General features: G+C 39.7%; 1 protein-coding gene across 1 annotated transcript in view; it reads left to right on the top strand.

The window, feature by feature from the left end:
- Window positions 1-6: 6 nt before the first annotated feature.
- The window catches only part of LOC104457727 (ATP-binding cassette sub-family D member 2), a gene marked incomplete at its 5' end in the record, with an annotated part of 42,542 nt that continues 24,518 nt past the window's right edge, over window positions 7-18,030 (top strand). Inside the window, 6 exons of the mRNA XM_010086522.1 lie at window positions 7-726; window positions 2,078-2,258; window positions 5,677-5,798; window positions 8,752-8,920; window positions 12,334-12,428; window positions 13,781-13,926. Coding sequence (XP_010084824.1) covers window positions 7-726; window positions 2,078-2,258; window positions 5,677-5,798; window positions 8,752-8,920; window positions 12,334-12,428; window positions 13,781-13,926 — 1,433 coding nt within the window. The remainder of the gene's footprint in view (window positions 727-2,077; window positions 2,259-5,676; window positions 5,799-8,751; window positions 8,921-12,333; window positions 12,429-13,780; window positions 13,927-18,030) is intronic.

Below are 18,030 nucleotides of genomic sequence, written 5' to 3'. Positions count from 1 at the left end.
AGCCGGGGCAGAGCCTCCCCGGCGGTCAACGCGGAATTTTTCAAGCAGCTGGTGGAACTTCGCAAGCTGTTCTTCCCAAAGCTGGTGAGCGCCGAGCTGGGCTTGCTGTGCCTGCACTCGGTTGCTCTGGTTTCCAGGACCTTCCTCTCCATCTATGTGGCCGCCCTCGATGGGAAGATTGTGAAAAGCATCGTGGAAAAAAAGCCGAGGAGCTTTGTCTTCAAATTAATCAAATGGCTGATGATTGCGATCCCAGCCACTTTTGTGAACAGCACCATCCGGTACCTGGAGTGCAAGCTGGCCCTCGCCTTCCGCACGCGCCTGGTGGATCACGCCTATGAGACCTACTTTGCCAACCAGACGTACTACAGAGTGATCAGCATGGACGGGCGGCTGGCCAACCCTGACCAGTCCCTCACCGAGGACATCATGATGTTCTCACAGTCCGTGGCGCATCTCTACTCGAACCTCACCAAGCCCATCCTGGATGTTGTGCTCACCTCCTACACCCTCATCCGCACCGCGCGGTCGCGGGGGGCTAACCCCATCGGGCCCACACTTCTGGCTGGGCTCGTCGTCTACGCTACAGCCCGCGTGCTCAAAGCCTGCTCACCCAAGTTTGGCAAGCTGGTGGCTGAGGAGGCACACAAGAAGGGCTATCTGCGCTTCATGCATTCACGCATCATCGCCAATGTGGAAGAGATTGCCTTTTACCGAGGGCACAAGGTAAGGGGGAGAGAAATCGGAGGTTTTGGGGTCGCTCATGCAGTGCCAGAGCCGACCCGCGCTTACCCTGTTGCCCTCCCCAGGCTCTTTGTGTCCCTCTGACATTTAAACCTGTTTACAGCTAGCACTTCCCGTTTCCTAGGAAAATGCCATCTCACAGGCGGTATCTGGGGGACCAGACTGTAGTTCCCTTGTGCTCTGACCACGTTCCTGTTTTGCAGCTGGATCCTGTGCTTTTCTAGAAAGCTAGTCTCCGTTCTTGTTCCCCACCTCCCTGCCCCAGTCCATTCGGCTTTACTTTTCCAGCCTTCTTTTTTCACCCATGTTTATGAGCTGCCAGATTTAATGCTGCAGAAATAGCAACCAGGGCACAGCAGAAAGTCTAGGGGAAAACTCTGTGATAGCACAGAGAACGCTACAACCTTTGACACTCTTTTACATAGCTAAGCAAAGATGTAGTCATCAGCGTCTTAAAATAGCTTAAGTACCGTACTTCAGCAGTCACAGTTACATAAACTAATGGCTTGTTTTAAAGCCAGCTTATTAAGGAACTCTTCATATTTTTATTAGAAGTTAATTTTGGCTGTAACACTGTTCAAACATGATGTGGAAAAAAAAATTATTTAATGTAAGCTGAAAATGAAAGCTGGAGACCGACCTGAAGTATTACTCTTTCAGTCCAAGCAATGATTATATAATGTAAATGGTTTATTTTGGTAAAAGGAATCATTCTCAAAAGCTGCCTGTAGTAATGTTTTTTTCATTTTTTCTGTTCCCATATATACTGGCTTGAGCTGAATGCATTGTGTCATATTGACTTGCAACTGTCTTTGACTTGTTAAACCTCTTGGGATAGTCTTGTCTTCCCCCAGACTGCTTCTAAAAACAAGCAGCACTGCATTTCAGGGATCAGCTCTGCAGCTTTAAGTCATTGGGAATAATTGATCCCCAAACGCTTTCCAATATGAGGAGTTTCAGTTGCTGTGAAATGCTGCAGCTTTATTAAAAGGATGTGGAATCAATCTTATTTTGGTTGTTAGAATCAGCTGCTGTGACTGCCTTGTATGTTGTTCTTGTGTCTATCAGAGACGTTAAAAGAGCTGAAAACCTGCCAATGTGCTGTTGAGTGAGGGACAATGGCGTAAATAAGAAGTAGGTCCACTCACTTTCATAAAGCTGTGTGCTTTTCCTGTGAGACTGTTAAAATAAAGTACCACGCAGCAGATGTGACTCAGAAGTCCCAGCTGGATACCTGATTATTTTGTGCATGTATGTGAACTTGTCTTTTATGATGCATGCAGCTGCGTTGCCTTGTATAAATGTTTTAATGTTTGTTATTTTTTAACTATAGGTAGAAATGAAACAACTGCAAAAAAGCTACAAGGCTTTGGCAGATCAAATGAATCTCATTTTGTCCAAACGTTTATGGTACATCATGATAGAGCAGTTTCTAATGAAGTATGTTTGGAGTAGCTGTGGAATGATTATGGTTGCTGTGCCCATCATCACCGCAACAGGATTTGCAGATGGCGGTAATACCTTTTTTTTTTTACTTGATTTCTAAATGTTTCTTTAAAGTTACATCCTCAAAAGACTGTACTTCCCCTGAATGCCATTAATATCTGTTTATTATTCACAGACTTTATTACAATGGTCATGTCTTGTGTGTAACTTTCAAGCATACAAAGTCAGCTGAGGAAAGAGCAACACAAAAGATCCAACTTTGAAAATAAGCCTCATAAACAACATGAATTCAGGACTTAGAGGATCCTCGTGTCACATAAGATTATAATTATAATTGCAGTCTTTATTCACTAGTAGCCACTGTTGGGATGGCAGGCTGATTTTTGCAGCATCTCCTGGTACTTTACAAAATTATACTATTAACTTTCCTAGAGTGCTTATCTCCTCCTTCCATAAACCATAGTGTAATTATAGGTAATTATTCTCTTATATGTTGACATGTTAGGAACCACTGTTTTTCTCTCACTCCCTGGGAGAAGAGCAGGTGAAATTCAGTTTCCAGGCTCGGATGGTGTCGTTTTTGACATCCTTTCACAACTTTCCAGGAAGTGAAACAAGACTCAAGTAGTGTTGTTACTGCAGATGCTACTAAAAAAAAAAAAAAACCAAAAAAAAAACAAAAAACCAAAACAAAAAAAGAGAGAGCAGAAGGAAATGTAATTCAGAAGGGGTAGTGAAAGACAAGTGGGGAAGTTTGCCTCAACAGGCATCCTTATGTGATGTTAAAACCATAGAATATATTACAAATTCAATAGAATTCTTTAAGCACAGATCCTACCATGTCTGCAGAAGGATCAGTTCTAAGTCAGGTACAGTTAGTCAGGAATGAGTGAATTCTTTTCCATGCAGGTCTTGGAAGTTATATTCCAAATCAGGGCTGTCCCACTGGACAAGGTTGGTTCAACCTGTAGGATGGCTTCATGTAGTCCCCACATGGTTGAGGTTACTTGCCATTGTGTGGGTACGCGGCTGGGTGTTCAGCTGGCTGAGCCGCTGCCCAGCACATGGCTTGGGAGGACACTGTGTCAGGATCCTGGCTGGCATCCTTCAAAAATATCAAGAGGTCCTGTTCCAAACAGAAGACTGTACAAATTTCACCTCACAGTGAAGGATATCAACACAACAGAAAAAACTATCAGAGTCCTTCTGCTAAGACGGGAGTGAGTACAGTCAAGAAAAAGATCATTTAACTACACATTGTAAATATCTCCTTGGTATTACAGCATGAAAAAAAAAAGGCTTGTATTCATGCTAAACTAAATAACATTCCTGTTACTCATGAGTATTCTTCTGATAAGTACTTTTCAAATGTGGGAGAAAAGAAAGATGCAGTGATGGCTCATGTTGTAAAGTGAAAGAATATTTGCCACCAGCAACATAAAACATTAAAGCACGGGACTTCTTATGGAGACCTGAGGCATATCATAATGATGGATCACAAACATAATACTGAACACTAACACTGTCAAGAACAGTTTGAAGTATAACAGGTATTCAAAGAATCAAGCAGACCTGAATTTACCATTGTCCTTATTGGGAAAACAGTGCTTTGTGCCTCAGCAGGACAGATGCAAGTTTGTTCATATCTGAAGGAACAGATAGTGGATTTATTACTTCAGGACAAATCACCAGAGTCAGGGATATGCCCAAAACTGGTACCATGACCAGACCTGAGACCAAAGGTGTAAAGCAGCAGATTTTGTACACTTCTTCAGGGGGGAGAAAAAAAAAAAAAAGAAAAAAAAGAGTAAAAAATCCTGCAATGAAAAATATTATATGATGGTGATATTTCTGACTGAAATTTGCTAGTTCTTTTACATATTTCAGGGAAGAAATTAACTGGCAAAGCCAAGATTCCCATTTGATAACGTTTCTCATTCTTTTGTGTTAAACAATTGGTGTTCCAAATGTCGTGTCTCACATTGGTTTCTGGAAAGTAACTACTTTTGGAAGCAAGATTTAGATTTCTCTAGACAGGGTGGACACTTATCTTTGTTTATAAAACAAGTATGACTGTCAGTTACATAAATGAAGATGAAAAAGGAAATGTTAGATTCTGTATGAAACAGAGACAGCCTGTCTGCCCTGTTACAATGCACCACTTCTTCAAACACAGGCGGCCAGCCATGTGAAAAATATTTTGTACGAGAAGTTCAAGAAAAGTAATCTTGGTGGGTTAGGCGTGTAATATAAGAGCTTGTGTTTTAGAACAGTGAAATGCTCATAAACTCTGTATAATTTACATTTTTCAAAAACCCCTAGAAGCATGCCTGAAATGACCGATGCAGTGGTTTGTAGAGATCTCTAAACTCTTGGTAGATGAGCTAGCCTGGGTGCTGGAAGCAGCCAGCAGTAAATTCTGCATTGACATACAGGAGGAATGCTGCATTAGTGTAGTTAAACGACACCTGATTCCTAAATTATTTAGTTTTAGTGGTTCTACATAACATGGACTGCGTGGGCTATAATCCCAACAGGATCAATAAAAATTGGTTCTCTGAGAAGTAAGAAACAAATTTCAGATTAGTTTTTACTAATGAATTAACTGAATTATCTCTGTCCCCTAAGTTTATTCTTCTTGGAGTGGAAATGACTTTTTAGAATAAGTGAGGACTACATGAGCAAGAGTTTCGTAATCTCTCCCTTTGCAAGGTGTTTTCTGTCTCTTTTTTTTTTTTTTAAAGCACGCCTTTCATTGTGTCTCAGGTGGCTAGATTACATACAGCTAGTTGTAGTGTACTGATGTTGTATAGTTTAAGCTAAAAAATTTGAACATGTATCTCAATTAATTAAAATAGTTATAAAAAAATCTGAGGCCAGAAAGAGTAACGTGTAGGTGGTGTATATATATATATATATATATGCAAAATTATGATATAAGAATTTTGAAATAGTTTTTCCTAAATTGCCCATAGTGTATTTCAGTGATTCAGGTGTAATTATGTAGGGATACCTTTATGGATGTGTAAAGGAAAACAAAATAACATTTAGATTTAACTAATAAAGACAGAAAGATACATGTGGCTCTGGTACTGCATGTAGATTTCTAGATACCAGATTTCTAGACTATAGCCCATAAAATTTAGTCACATTACACCTGCAGGGAATTCCTCCTAGATTTTCTTGACCATAAGCACTGTGCATAGAGGATGTTAATAACAATTGCTAATGCTGGAGTTGCTGCACTGGATCCACCTATTACCCTGCCTAGCCTGATGAATTCCATTTACTCACACTTATTCTTTGTTACCAAGCTATCTGTGCTAATTACATTCAAAAATTATTTTTGAAAGGTTGTCTTTGTAAAGTTAACTTTTTCTTAATTTAAAAACTGCTCTGTAATAGCTCACATTCTAATAATAGTTTAATTTGTAGAGATAATTTTCGGAAGAATGTTTTAACAGAAAACTTTTTTGTTACCTTTAGAATTGGAAGATGGCCAGAAACAGGCAATGGTTAGTGAAAGAACAGAAGCTTTTACTACATCACGAAACTTGCTGATCTCTGGAGCAGACGCTATTGAAAGGATTATGTCTTCCTACAAAGAGGTACTGTACATCTGTCATACATGAAACAGAAGAGGAAAAAAAAAGTAAACCAATTTACATTTAATATAAAACATAAAAAAAGAAGTTCAATTTTTAAAGGCAAATTCTATTGCAACTAAATCTGTGGAGATCTTTGAACTGATAGTTTGATCTTTAGAGTTAAGTCCACAGAGAGTCTAAAGTGCACAGCTGCCAGGATGGTGCAACATGTAAATGCCATTTTTAATACCTGTGTTCAGGTGCCATCAGAGAGCAACAGAAGTTCCTGGAATGTGAGGGATAAAGGTTCAAATTCCTCCTCTGTTTGGAGCACAGACCTGAATTCAGTCTGTCTGCTTCCAGTGTATTGGGACTCTTCTGTTGGAAGTGTCATGTTTTGTATGAAACACAAAGGGAGTTGAATGCATATTTCCTGGCCACCTAAACTGTAGGTCTGTTTTCAGTATCTTGTGAACCTGTGAAATTGTAACTAATTTTGCAAAGTAGAGAGCAGGAAAAGCTCCACCTTGGGACAGCAGACAGTCTAGAAGTACAGGATGTTCATCTGGAAGATCAGAGATGTTGTTTCAGGTCCTTACCCAAATTCCAGAAAAGTTGGGCTTTCATCTGTGGTCTGTCTTGGGGGTTTCTCTAGGTGCTGCTGTTCTAGCAGAAGAAAAGTGAGGCAGCACTGTTTTCCTCTTCAACAATTCCTTCTGATTGTTGGTTTTGTGTTTGTTTGGTTTGTTTTTGGTCATCCCTTTGGTGAGGACTCCTTTTCCCAGTGCAGCACGAGGAGGCATGCGTTAGCCAGGCAGATAATCAAAGGCTATGGATTCTGTTACTTGGAATCCAGCCATAATAGCTACAGCTTTGTAAATTGGAGGAGGAGGGGTAGCTTGGTGCTTTCAGATATGGACTCTGACAAAGACAGTCTGTGCTTTTTTCAGAAGGAGTTCTTCTAATGGACTGTGATTTTGACCTATGCTCCTTTAGCTGTTCCCCTGCTTGGCTTCTGCTCTAAAGATACTGCCAGATAACCCCTTACACAGTGATGTCACTTCTATTTTATTTTCAACATTTAAGTCATTTATATAATGCAGATGGGGACTTACAAACATGGTTTTATTCTTTGGAAACAAAAATACCCACAAAGTAGTAGGAACAACTGAACAAACTCACTTTGTTTATAACATGGTGAGATTTTAATCCAGACAGCATGAGATCAAAGATCAGTTCTATGAATTTCCATATTAATTTTACATTTATACTTCTCTTCACGAGACAGTGTGGTACTTTAGCCACATTTTCATTCCCATTTTGTGATTCAGGCAGTCTCCAAAGGAGAATGTACTTCAGTCCCCTTCAAGTGGTAGTGAAGTTCCAGTTCTTGCCCACCTGATCCACCAAAGCAGCCTCCTCCCAGTCAGTGTAATTCAGTGTGCAGATCAGGTTGACTCAACTCTTCCTTGCAAGTCAATAGTTTAGATGGTAGTATTTAATGTTTTGACAAAGCGAATTTGTAGGGTCATGGTTTAGAAACTCACTACAAGTTATGTTTCTTTTGTGGCACAGTTGGTACAAGTTTCATTCATCACATGCAGGATTGTCTCCATCAAGTGCCACTGCCGACGCTGTGCGGAGCACTTGGTCCTGGCACGAGCTCCAGCTGAAATTGCTAGAAAGACTCCAGTGTGGAGAATGATGTAGGAGCTCCTATGTGCTACCTACTGCCTCGAGTGCTGTTAGCCCAATACTTTTCACAGCTGTTAATGGCATTACCAATAGTGCAAAACAAGCTACAGCTGATGGAGTTGAAACATTGAATGATTACTCTTTTTAAACTGAGTTTTTCAAGATGTTGTGTACTTGTTAACCTCCAGTGGAGTGATGGCCACGTGGCCTGTACTAGCACTCACTTCTGAATCTGGCAGAAATAGTGAAATTTATAGAGGATTTTATATGGGAATTGTGTATGCCCATAGCAGGTGAACTCAGTCATGGGGTGTATGTGTTTAATCACAGCAAGCTAATGATTTTATAGTCTTGAACTTATTTTCTTGCTATTCTTATCTTGCTCTCTGCATTTAGTATAAAAATTCATCATTTTAAAACCATCTAATAGTACATCTATAATAAGATGCCTGGCTTTAATGCTTTGCTGCCAGCAGATGGAGGTAGTTCTTTGGGAACTCTTGGTGGTGTTGCTGCCCCCATGAATAGGAAGTTAACAGGTCCAGAGATCTGTTGTTTCTGTCTTCACTAGGTGGAAATTGTGACAAAAGGATCAAAAAAAGATAAAGCCTTTTAAGAGACCTTACCATCTTAAAAATGCCCAGTTCTAATCCAAGGTCTTGGATTTAGCTCTGATACTCTAGCATGGAGTTAACAGAAGAGTAATTTCTTTTTTTGTCTCATATTTTAGATTAAGAAACCCTGGTGCTTCCTGTTTTACACAGAAAAGCACACTTTTCCCACAGGAGGTTTCGGGAATACAGGGAAGCAAACATAAATAATTATAGATGCCAATTTTTCTCAATTCTGTGGACCTAATTTATTTTGCTGGCAAATGCAGAAATTTTGTTTTTCTCTTGTATGATAGGCTCTCTATTTCCAGATATGCTAGTAGCTATCCTCTGCTGGTTGAAGACTCTTTTGATCCGTGGAAAAGAGCAGTCCCTGCAACCTTCTCATTTACTGGAGCTATCATAGCTTACATTGGCTGAAATCTGTCCCCCTCAAACTGTTTCTGCCTGCTGGCTGGTAGGAGCTGTGCGTGGCATACGGGTTAGCACAGAATCTCAAGGAATGAAAATTGATAGGCGTCAAAAGACGCATTGTTGATCCTTTGGAGTAACATCTGAGAAGCACTGACTCAGAATAGCTGGGAATTTTTTTCATGAATCTTTAGCCAAACATTTCGTTTATAGAATTTGTGAAGTGTAACTGAAATGAGGCATTTGTTGTTTCTCAGGTTACTGAGCTAGCAGGCTACACTGCCCGTGTCTACAACATGTTTTCAGTCTTTGATGAGGTGAAGAGAGGCATCTACAAAAGAACTGCTGTTATTCAAGGGTCTGAAAACAACAGCAAGAATGAAGATAAAGCAGAATTGCACATCAACGGGCCCTTAGAAATCAAAGGTAATTACTTTATATTTGTATGTATTTCCCTGTGTGTGGGGCTGTTGCAGTGGGACAGGAGGTGAACAGAGGTTTTGTTTCTGCAAGAAATCAGCCTCTCAGCCTTAATACCCCAGAGACCATGTTGCCTTCCATTTTAACCTCCTGCTGTTTCATAACACTGTCCTTATGCAGTGCTTTTCTAATACACAGAATTGCTTAAATGTTTTCTGTGAGAACTTTAATTGAAAAAAGCATTCATCTATACTGTTGTTGGCAGTGGTGGTATTATTATTCTTACACAGACAGTGCCTGCTTTCCTCAGACAATTTTTTTCAGAAAACTGAGACTGTAACATTTTGATCTTTAAGCACCACATTATTTTATTTGGGGTAGGAGGAAAAGACAGATTAGTTCACTAGTTTTTGATGAAAATACTCATTTGTTTTCAGTGGCTAAAAATCAGCCTGTGCTCATGCTTTCAGAACTCAGTGGGGATTTTAATCTGAAAATGGGCTGAGAACTTTACCCTTCCCCTCACCTCCCAAATGATCTGATCAATATGTACCTTATCTCTCCTGTCCCTATCCTGTATATTTCTGATACCACTGTCTTTCTGTCTCCACCCTCCCCGAAGCATTTTCTGTGTACATCCATTTCTTATCATGCTCCATTTTGTGCCACCTCTCTCTTCTTCTTGCATCCAACTTCTCCGTGAGGCACTTAAAGACAGCTTTTGCAATGGGCTTTTCCCGATTTTCCTAACAGGCCCTTTCTGCTTCTCCCTTCTGTGGTGTTGAAGAGCCTCATTCCCTCCCTTTGGCCTCTGGAAACTTAAACCTTAGTAGAGCTGAAGGCACCAAAGTACTCTTCCTGAAATAACTTCTTTCAGTAATTTCAATCTGCCCTTCAGCACAGATTTCTCAAAGGTCCTCTGACAAGGTTCTTCATAACAAACAATCTGATGTGGCATGGTGGATGGCTGTGGAAATAGCTGGTGTCTTAATCTTGTAGTTCTTGGTAGTATTTGGGTAGCATTGAAAGAAATGGCATTTTGTAACTATTACATTTTTTCATGTACCAGAGAAAAGGCTTGTAGTTCCTGGAGCAACAAAGTAATTTTGGGGCTCTTTTTAGGCAACTGTGTTTTAAAAACAAAACCAAATAACAGTTCAGATACGCCAGCAGGCTGTTCACGTTCCCTTTTGGTCTACTATACTCATACCCCACTGCTTTTTTCTCTGCAGCCTTTTCCCAAGATTTGATTCCACTACAGTCACACATTTCATCCAGCCTGAATTCCTGCTAAGTCGTGGTGGCTAGCGCTTGCTCCTGAGTGGTTGTTGGCTCTCAGAGGCAGCTAGCCAATACCAAGCATTTTGCACAAGGACTTAAGCAGAATTTAGGCCAGATGAATCTAGGCCACAGGCTCCACATTTTTTATGACAAGTCCCATTGTAATGCTGTTTTTCCTCCTTTCTTTTGGTCTTGATACTCCAGAAATCCCTGCAGAATGGATTTATATGTGGATAAAAGTACATGTGCTCACATACATATATGTGCCTGTGTTGTTAGAAAAGAAAAATCTTAATATTCAGCTTCCCCAAAGGCTTTTTCAACACATACTACTGATTTCCTTTTAAATCATACAATATATGTTTAAGTAGCTAGGGGATGTCTGTGCTGTGCCTTGCATTTACAGTTGTCAATAAGAACATTGTGAAGATATTAAGAGTATTAGAATATTCTTAACAGATAGTAATATTGTCATATAGATAGTGTATCTAATAATTCATAATTTTGAAGTTGAAATATAATTTTGTACATCTTGTGCAAATACTGACAAATTGTATTTCTGATCACACATAAAAATGTTTTAAAAGCACCCTAAAGGTGCAATCAAACACTGCAAAGTTAGGAAATGAGAAATAAGTTTACTTAAGACTTACTTAGCTTACTATTTGATATCGTAGATTTATTTTAAGTAGAATTTTTCCACTGTATCCAAGTGCTTCAAAAACATGGCTGAATTTTGCAGAATTTGCTTGAGATTGTGAAGGATAATTTTCTGTGGAGACATAGTCAGATAAGTACCAAGTCCTTCAAAAGTATTAATGTGGTTGGAGTGACTGGTACGACCCTTTTCCACAAAAGTATGTCTTGGCCAAATATGTTTGCATTTTGGTGAACCCATTAAAAAACACATCCCCGGTGTGGTGTGGTTATCTCCCAGTTCCATATCAAGTACCTTTGAAGGAATCTGAAGGCAATGAGGCCTGTCAGTGTTATAAGGCTGCAATAATTTTTTTTTAACAGAAAGACACTTTTTTTTTTCCCCCATAATCTTGTGTTGGACACCACAGAACTGTTTTAAATAAAACTTAATTTTAGGAATAAAAGAACTCTTGGGCTGATACATGAGACAGAAATTTTTGCCCAGGTTGTTATAGTTTGTCAAAGTTGGAAGCGACTGAAAAAAGAGCCTCTTAATGAAATATAAGACTAACCTTAACTGAAGGAAATGCTATCAGGTCCTTTTATAATAAATTCAGCTTTTCCTTAATTCCATTTTTCTTTGTTCAGATTAGTGTAAGTTATAAAATAAGCAGCCTTCTAATGCAAAGTGAAATCTCTTTCCTTTGCATCTTGTCTGTAAAGGCAATTTCTGATATTTGCGTAGGAGCCCGGCTGTTTGGTTTCTGTTAGAGAAGCCCATTAACAAGCAACTGAGAAGTTAGAGGTGGTTTCATTTTTTTACTGTTTCCAGAAGAATTTATTTCTGAGTCCTTGTGTTACAGAGTATCCAAATGTCCAAATGAGACTGTATATTTAAATTTGCCAGAAATCCAAGTGTAGCTACTGGAGTGAAATACGTTATATGGGTTTCTACAAATACTTACAAGACATGTTTACAGTGTCTGTGGCTTCAAAAAGAGAGGGAAGCAAACCAGTAAATGTTTTCTCCTTTGCTCTCATTGCTGGAGGAGACTGAACTGGGCTTAGAGCTTCAGAGCTGGTAGTGAAAGTAGATTCCAATTTCTAATGAAATCCTCAAGAGAAGGTAAACTGCTCTGCCTGTGGCTAAGGCTTTCCTTGAACTTTTTTACTGGTTGATATTGACCACCTGTTTAAAACTAAATACAGTAAATACAGGTAGGATGTGAATAAACATGTCTCTATAGTGCATTACATATGTATGATGCACATTGTGCATTATGTTTATGATTAAATTTGGGATTCATTGCACGCTCTTGGTTACTGATGACAGTGCCTTTCTGACTAGCTAAGATTTATTATGCAGATTTTCCACTAGGGGAACCTGGAGCACGTAAAAAAGTTGTTTGAAATTCACTTATGCTTCTCAGCCATGCACAGAGACTATCACATTCCATTCCTTAATGGAAGATCTCACAAACTTTTTTTTTTCCTTCTAGGGAAAGTTATTGATGTTGATCATGGAATTATTTGTGAAAATGTTCCTATTATTACTCCGAATGGCGATGTGGTGGTTTCCAGACTAAACTTCAAAGTAAGATGATATGCAAGAATCTTCTGATTGTTGCCATCACATTAACATAAACAGCACAGAATTCATGTACCTTATGTTAAGTACTTGGAGGAGCATATGGATAAAAGGGCAAGTCCAGAAAGGTAGGCATAGTAACTCAGTAGAGGCAGACATACGTAGTTTATCCTGCTCAGAGAAAGAGAAGAGAGGATTTCTGGTGCTGTTGCCAGATGAAAAGCTGACGTGAGATTTTCAAAGGTGTATATGGGCGTCTCCATCTACTTAATTTCAGTGGAACTAGGATGGTTTACTCACTTAGGCTCCTCTAAAGACTTCAGAGCAACAGTGAAAAAATTGAGTCTGTAATTTTGCTTTATCCCACAAAGAGCAGTACTAACTAATAGTTGACAGCATAGTTCACAAGCCCAGCTCTGGAGTTTTACTCAGTAAAAACTTGTAATGTTTTTTAAAAGTTATTCCAGATACCACTTGGTACCTGCTCACAATTTTAATGGATGCCCTTTGCTGAATTACTCCCATGTATATCCTGATCTTTTGTTCCAGTGCAGATGTTATTATTTTTAAAAATAGTTGAAGATATCAGAACATTATCAGGAATAATTCCAGCAGGTCCTTTAATTTAGCTAAAGCAGAGTGTTCTTCTTGCCACCTCCGTTGGTATAGGAATTAGCAACTAGGAGGACGGGGCCCTAGCTATGACAAAACTTGCAGTGGCTACAGTGCAGGAATTTCGGATTTGTAAAACTGCAATTTTATGGTCAAGGAGAGAGTTATATTTATTCATTTGGCTCAAGTGACAAAAACAACAGAAAAGAATAACATAGTCAATATATTTATGTAAAGCTTAAACAATGACATTGTGACTATGCACTCATATATACACAGGGTAATATTCAACTGAGTAAAAACAAGTGCATCACAGCCAAAATAAACACTGGTAATTAAGTGGGAAAGGGCAACGTGAAGTGAATTTTTCATATAATTTAATCAGGCTCACATAGTGTAAATTAATATCACTGATGGGCATAACACTGCTCTGTACGCCGTTAACACCTTTGGACCTAATCTGCATTTGAATAATTGATTCTGACTGTGATGTATTGACATTGTTGTATAATCAGTGTAGTTTATAGAAATACTCAGCCTTATAGAAATTATTTTCATTATTTCAGCCCACATATTATGTCTCATGCCACTGTTTCCAGAATATTTGCATAAACATGTGCAGGTAATTGCTGAAATGGGTTGATAATTTGATATAAATGCTCACGTAACTCCCCCTAGGGGTCTTAGACTGTCTTGTGCCACACATACTACATAGGAACATCTTTGCATTTCCATTGCTATTGTAGGTCCAGGAGGGCATGAATCTTTTAATCACTGGACCCAATGGCTGTGGAAAGAGCTCGCTCTTCAGAATTTTAAGCGGTCTGTGGCCCGTGTATGAAGGAGTTCTCTACAAACCCCCTCCGCAGCACATGTTTTATATACCACAAAGGTATGTGTTTTGCTCAACGTGACATCTTTTTTCTGGTTACATGAATTTTGACCCTGCTTCTCTCATTTTCAGTCTGTGATATGTACAGCTAAGTTAAGAGGTGGTAAGCACAACCTCAGCTGTGTGGAAAGTGCTAAAAAAAATATCCCTTATCTTTGTGCAATTGATTCTAGAATATCTCCTTAGAGACTTCTAACTAGGTTGTTTTGCAAAAACTAAATCAAACACTGAGAATCTTTGATTGCTTTCTGTAGTTCATTTCTTCCCATGGGCAAAAGAAGTATTCATAGTACAGTTTGTAGTCTTGTTTAAAATTACAAGTTATTAAGCTGAATGGAAAATATTAACTGATGAGTAGATTTTCCTCGCTGCAGGTGAAGGTAACAAAGAACATTTATCTATAATTTTCTCAAATATATGTATAATTTATTCCTAGCCATTGTAATTTTTCTGAGCCACTCAAGGGTTTCATTCAGGAATTTGGAGCAAAATGATTTATTAAATGTTTTTCAAGACAATATTTCAGAATTCCCATTGTGCAGGACATTCTTAAAATCAGTTTTATTCTTAAGCAGAACAAAAACTATTCTGAATTTTTTTTCTTGCAGAAAACCTTGAGTTTCGGCCACTTCTGTCCTCTATGTGATCCCAGCCCCCTCTCAGATCAACATCTGAGGCTGGCTTGCCTACAGCCCTTGCCCTTTACTTGTGTCCCCTTTATTCTGTGAAAGCAAGCAGAGTCACGTTGAGTTCAGGTAGATATGCCAAGGTGCTGGTTAAAGGGATTGAATCACATCTGTTAGGTTTTCCTTTTCATAAACATGGTTTTTTGTTAGCTGCTTCCTCTAACTTTGCAGTGCTGGGGGAGCTTGTCCAGCAGACCTCTTCTCTGGAATATTTCAAAACTTTTAGTCAGAAACTGAGATTCAACCAGTGTCTTTGCAGCCCTCTGTGACCAAGGCCATGTAGGGATTGGCATACCATCTTTGCAGTGTACCCTCATATTCAGTTCATCCTAATAGCATCCTCCAGAGAAAGGGTGCTGCCGTCATGCCTTTGGCATGACGTTGCCGTGGCTGACTCTGTGGCTCTGTGGGACCTCTGTGCTCCTGGTGGATTTTTTAGGCAGTAGAGGGGTATTCCCTTCCCAAGGGACAGAACAGTATCTGGGTAAATGGGGCAGCAGTGAGTGACAGAGAGGGCTCTTCTGCAACAGTGCTGCACCTGGACTGTGGCTGAAGATTTTGAAGTCTACTTTGGGGGACAGTTCAGCTGTGTCAGTGGGGGTTGTGTAGGCTCGGAAGTGTGGCCTGTCACTCCTAGGTGTCTTGTATTTGGAAAAGGACTGTGAGACTGAGTCTTGTCGGGATTTGTGGATGAATGTCACTGAATGGGTTGATAGAGGACAGCAATCAATCAGATTTGTTTATTGAGGATCCTGATTTGCTTTTTTGCCCGGTAGATTTGTTCTTTAGGCCTACAGTGTCTTAGATGAATATCTGAGACGCTGAGAATGACTTGAAGGAGATTCAGTTTTAAATTGAATTTATACATTTCTGGACCATATTTGCAACAGATCTGCTGGATTTTTAGGGCTTTTGTATGGATTGCCTTATGTGGTCCAGGCATTTTTTTTTTTCTGCCTGTATTACACTTCTGAGGGTTTTAACAGTTCATTTATTTATGGCCTACATAAATTACACATTGTGTTGGGTTTTTTGGTCTGTCCCTATCTCTAGAATACATTCAGAATTTTTGTAGTGGTTTGTAAATTGTTCTGAAGTCCCAAAATTACAGGAGCTTGTTTTGGAAGGTCCTGCTGATGCAACCATTTTGCTTATTAACCCTGTGCAAATTGCTGCTCAGTTTGGATAACCTTCTGTTTGTTTATTTCTTTTTAGACATAATTCTAAAACTGCAGACTAGAAAAGATAGTGCCGTGCCTACATGTCATCATGCATATATTTCAGCATAACATTAGGGAAAACTTTTGTTCGGGACTGAGAGGATCTGGGAGGTGGTAGGACAGTATCAGATGGATTCGACCTACCTCAGTCTTTCTTTTGGTGGGTAGGTGAAAACTGTGGTATAGCAGAAGGGTCTTTAATTGGTGGATGTCTGTCAGAGTAGTGAATTAGAAAGACATCTTTGTGTTTATGTGTATACATTATCATAGAATGGTTTGGGTTGGAAGGGACCTTAAAGGTCATCAAGTTCCTACCCCCCTGCCATGGGCAGGGACACCCTCCACTAGACCAGGTTGCTCAAAGCCTCATCCAGCCTGGCCTTGAACACCTCCAGGGATGGGGCATCCACAGCTTCTCTGGGCAGCCTGTTCCAGTGTCTCACGGCCCTCACAGTAAAGAACTTCTTCCTAATATCCAATACAAATCTGCTCTCTTTCAGTTTAAAACCATTACCCCTTGTCCTGTCGCTACATGCCCTTGTAAAAAGTCCCTCCCCATCTCTCCTGCAGCCCCCTTTAGGTACTGGAAGGCCACTATCAGGTCTCCCTGGAGCCTTCTCTTCTCCAGGCTGAACAACCCCAATTATGTCTCTGGTCTAAGAAAATGGGAGTTACCAGTGGGCCTGGTAAGAGCTTACTCCTGCATGCCTGTGGCTGAATTTAATTCTCCATCAGCCACCTTTGAGTCAAATGTAGGAACCTCATCTGCATGCAGGGAATGGTGGAGAATACAGTCACTACTAAGTAATGAAATACTCCACAGTAAATAGAAGCTCACTGAAAAGATTATTTTTTCATCTCTGTAATGTTCCAGTGTAGTATTCCAGAAATGCATGGGAAATCGTGTGTCTTTTCCGAGTTTGAAAGCTATACACAAAAGTATGATTTATTACAAAGTGGATTATCTCATTGTATACTCCAAATTTCATCAGCACCACAAACACTCTGTAGTTAGCTATACTTAGCAGTATGTAGAATTTAAAATAGAGCCTTAAGTGTCCCTATCTTTTTATGTTTTTAGATTGCTTAGCATCATTATAATGCTTTTTTTTAGATTTTACCTCCATGAATCATTGTGAGATTTTTTTCCCCCCTTATATAGAGTCAGGCTATGCAGAATTTGTCCTTTATCACAGTTCTGGTGGATGCTGATGGGACAAAACTGCCCTTCTGGGGGGCAGGGAGAGAGAAGCCCAGGGATTTTTGTGAGTGTGGCTCTGCCGCTGTCCGTGACAGGCCTGTAAAAGAGGAGGTTGGGCAGTCCAACATCATACTGATGCCAAAAGCAGCTTATTTTCAAGGATGGATCCATGCTGGGAACTGGTTGCAGCTCAACAGTTTGTCACATCTCATTGGAGCCTCAGTAACTGGCAGAGTGTGTGCTCTTACCCCTTCTTCTACTCTCTCTCCCTCTCTTGCAAAGTAAAATTTATTTTTGTTAACCACCTCTTTGCATTCCTCTTTTAATTAGCTGGTCAAGAAGGTAGCATGAATGAAAAAATAAATGCTTGTGGGTGCTCTAGTTGGCAAGCAATCATGATTCAAATCAGAATTCAGAAACATAGTTTTAAATACAAATAATTAACAAAAACACGTAGTGGGTAGCATGAGTACTAATGCTAAAGATATGATCACAAGATGTATATGTAACACTTAGGGAATTAAAGAAGCAGTCAATCCTTTCATAGTATATCAGCAGCATATCTGAAGGCAGCCCAATTTCTCCAGACTGTGCCCTATTCCTACTCTGTTGGTCTTAAACATAGGAGGAGACTTCATCTTCGTGGAATTAGTTTGCTCTAGCATACAATTCCTCCTGACATTTACTCCAGCTCTTCTTGCTCTCCAACTAAAAGTCTCAGCTTTTTCGGTTGTAAGGAAACACAGATTCTGCACGTGTTGGCTCTCATTTCCCTAGTTCTCCCTCATTTGATAAAAACACCAGCAGAATTGCACACCTACATAGTTGCAGGTTGCTTCGACAACACCACAGGAATATTCCTCAGTGTTTCTGCACTGAAAAGCTGCAGTAAAGGTGTAATCACCGCTGGGGTATTGATACATAATTTTCTGGCAGCTGTGTCTTACTGTTTTATTTGCATCGAGGAATGTCTCATGCAGTCCATGTTGGTTCCATA

The sequence above is a fragment of the Pterocles gutturalis genome, unplaced genomic scaffold (genome assembly GCF_000699245.1).
Source record: "Pterocles gutturalis isolate BGI_N339 unplaced genomic scaffold, ASM69924v1 scaffold9816, whole genome shotgun sequence".
Taxonomy (NCBI): Eukaryota; Metazoa; Chordata; class Aves; order Pterocliformes; family Pteroclidae; genus Pterocles; species Pterocles gutturalis.
This window is presented reverse-complemented; position numbering and strand designations above follow the sequence as displayed.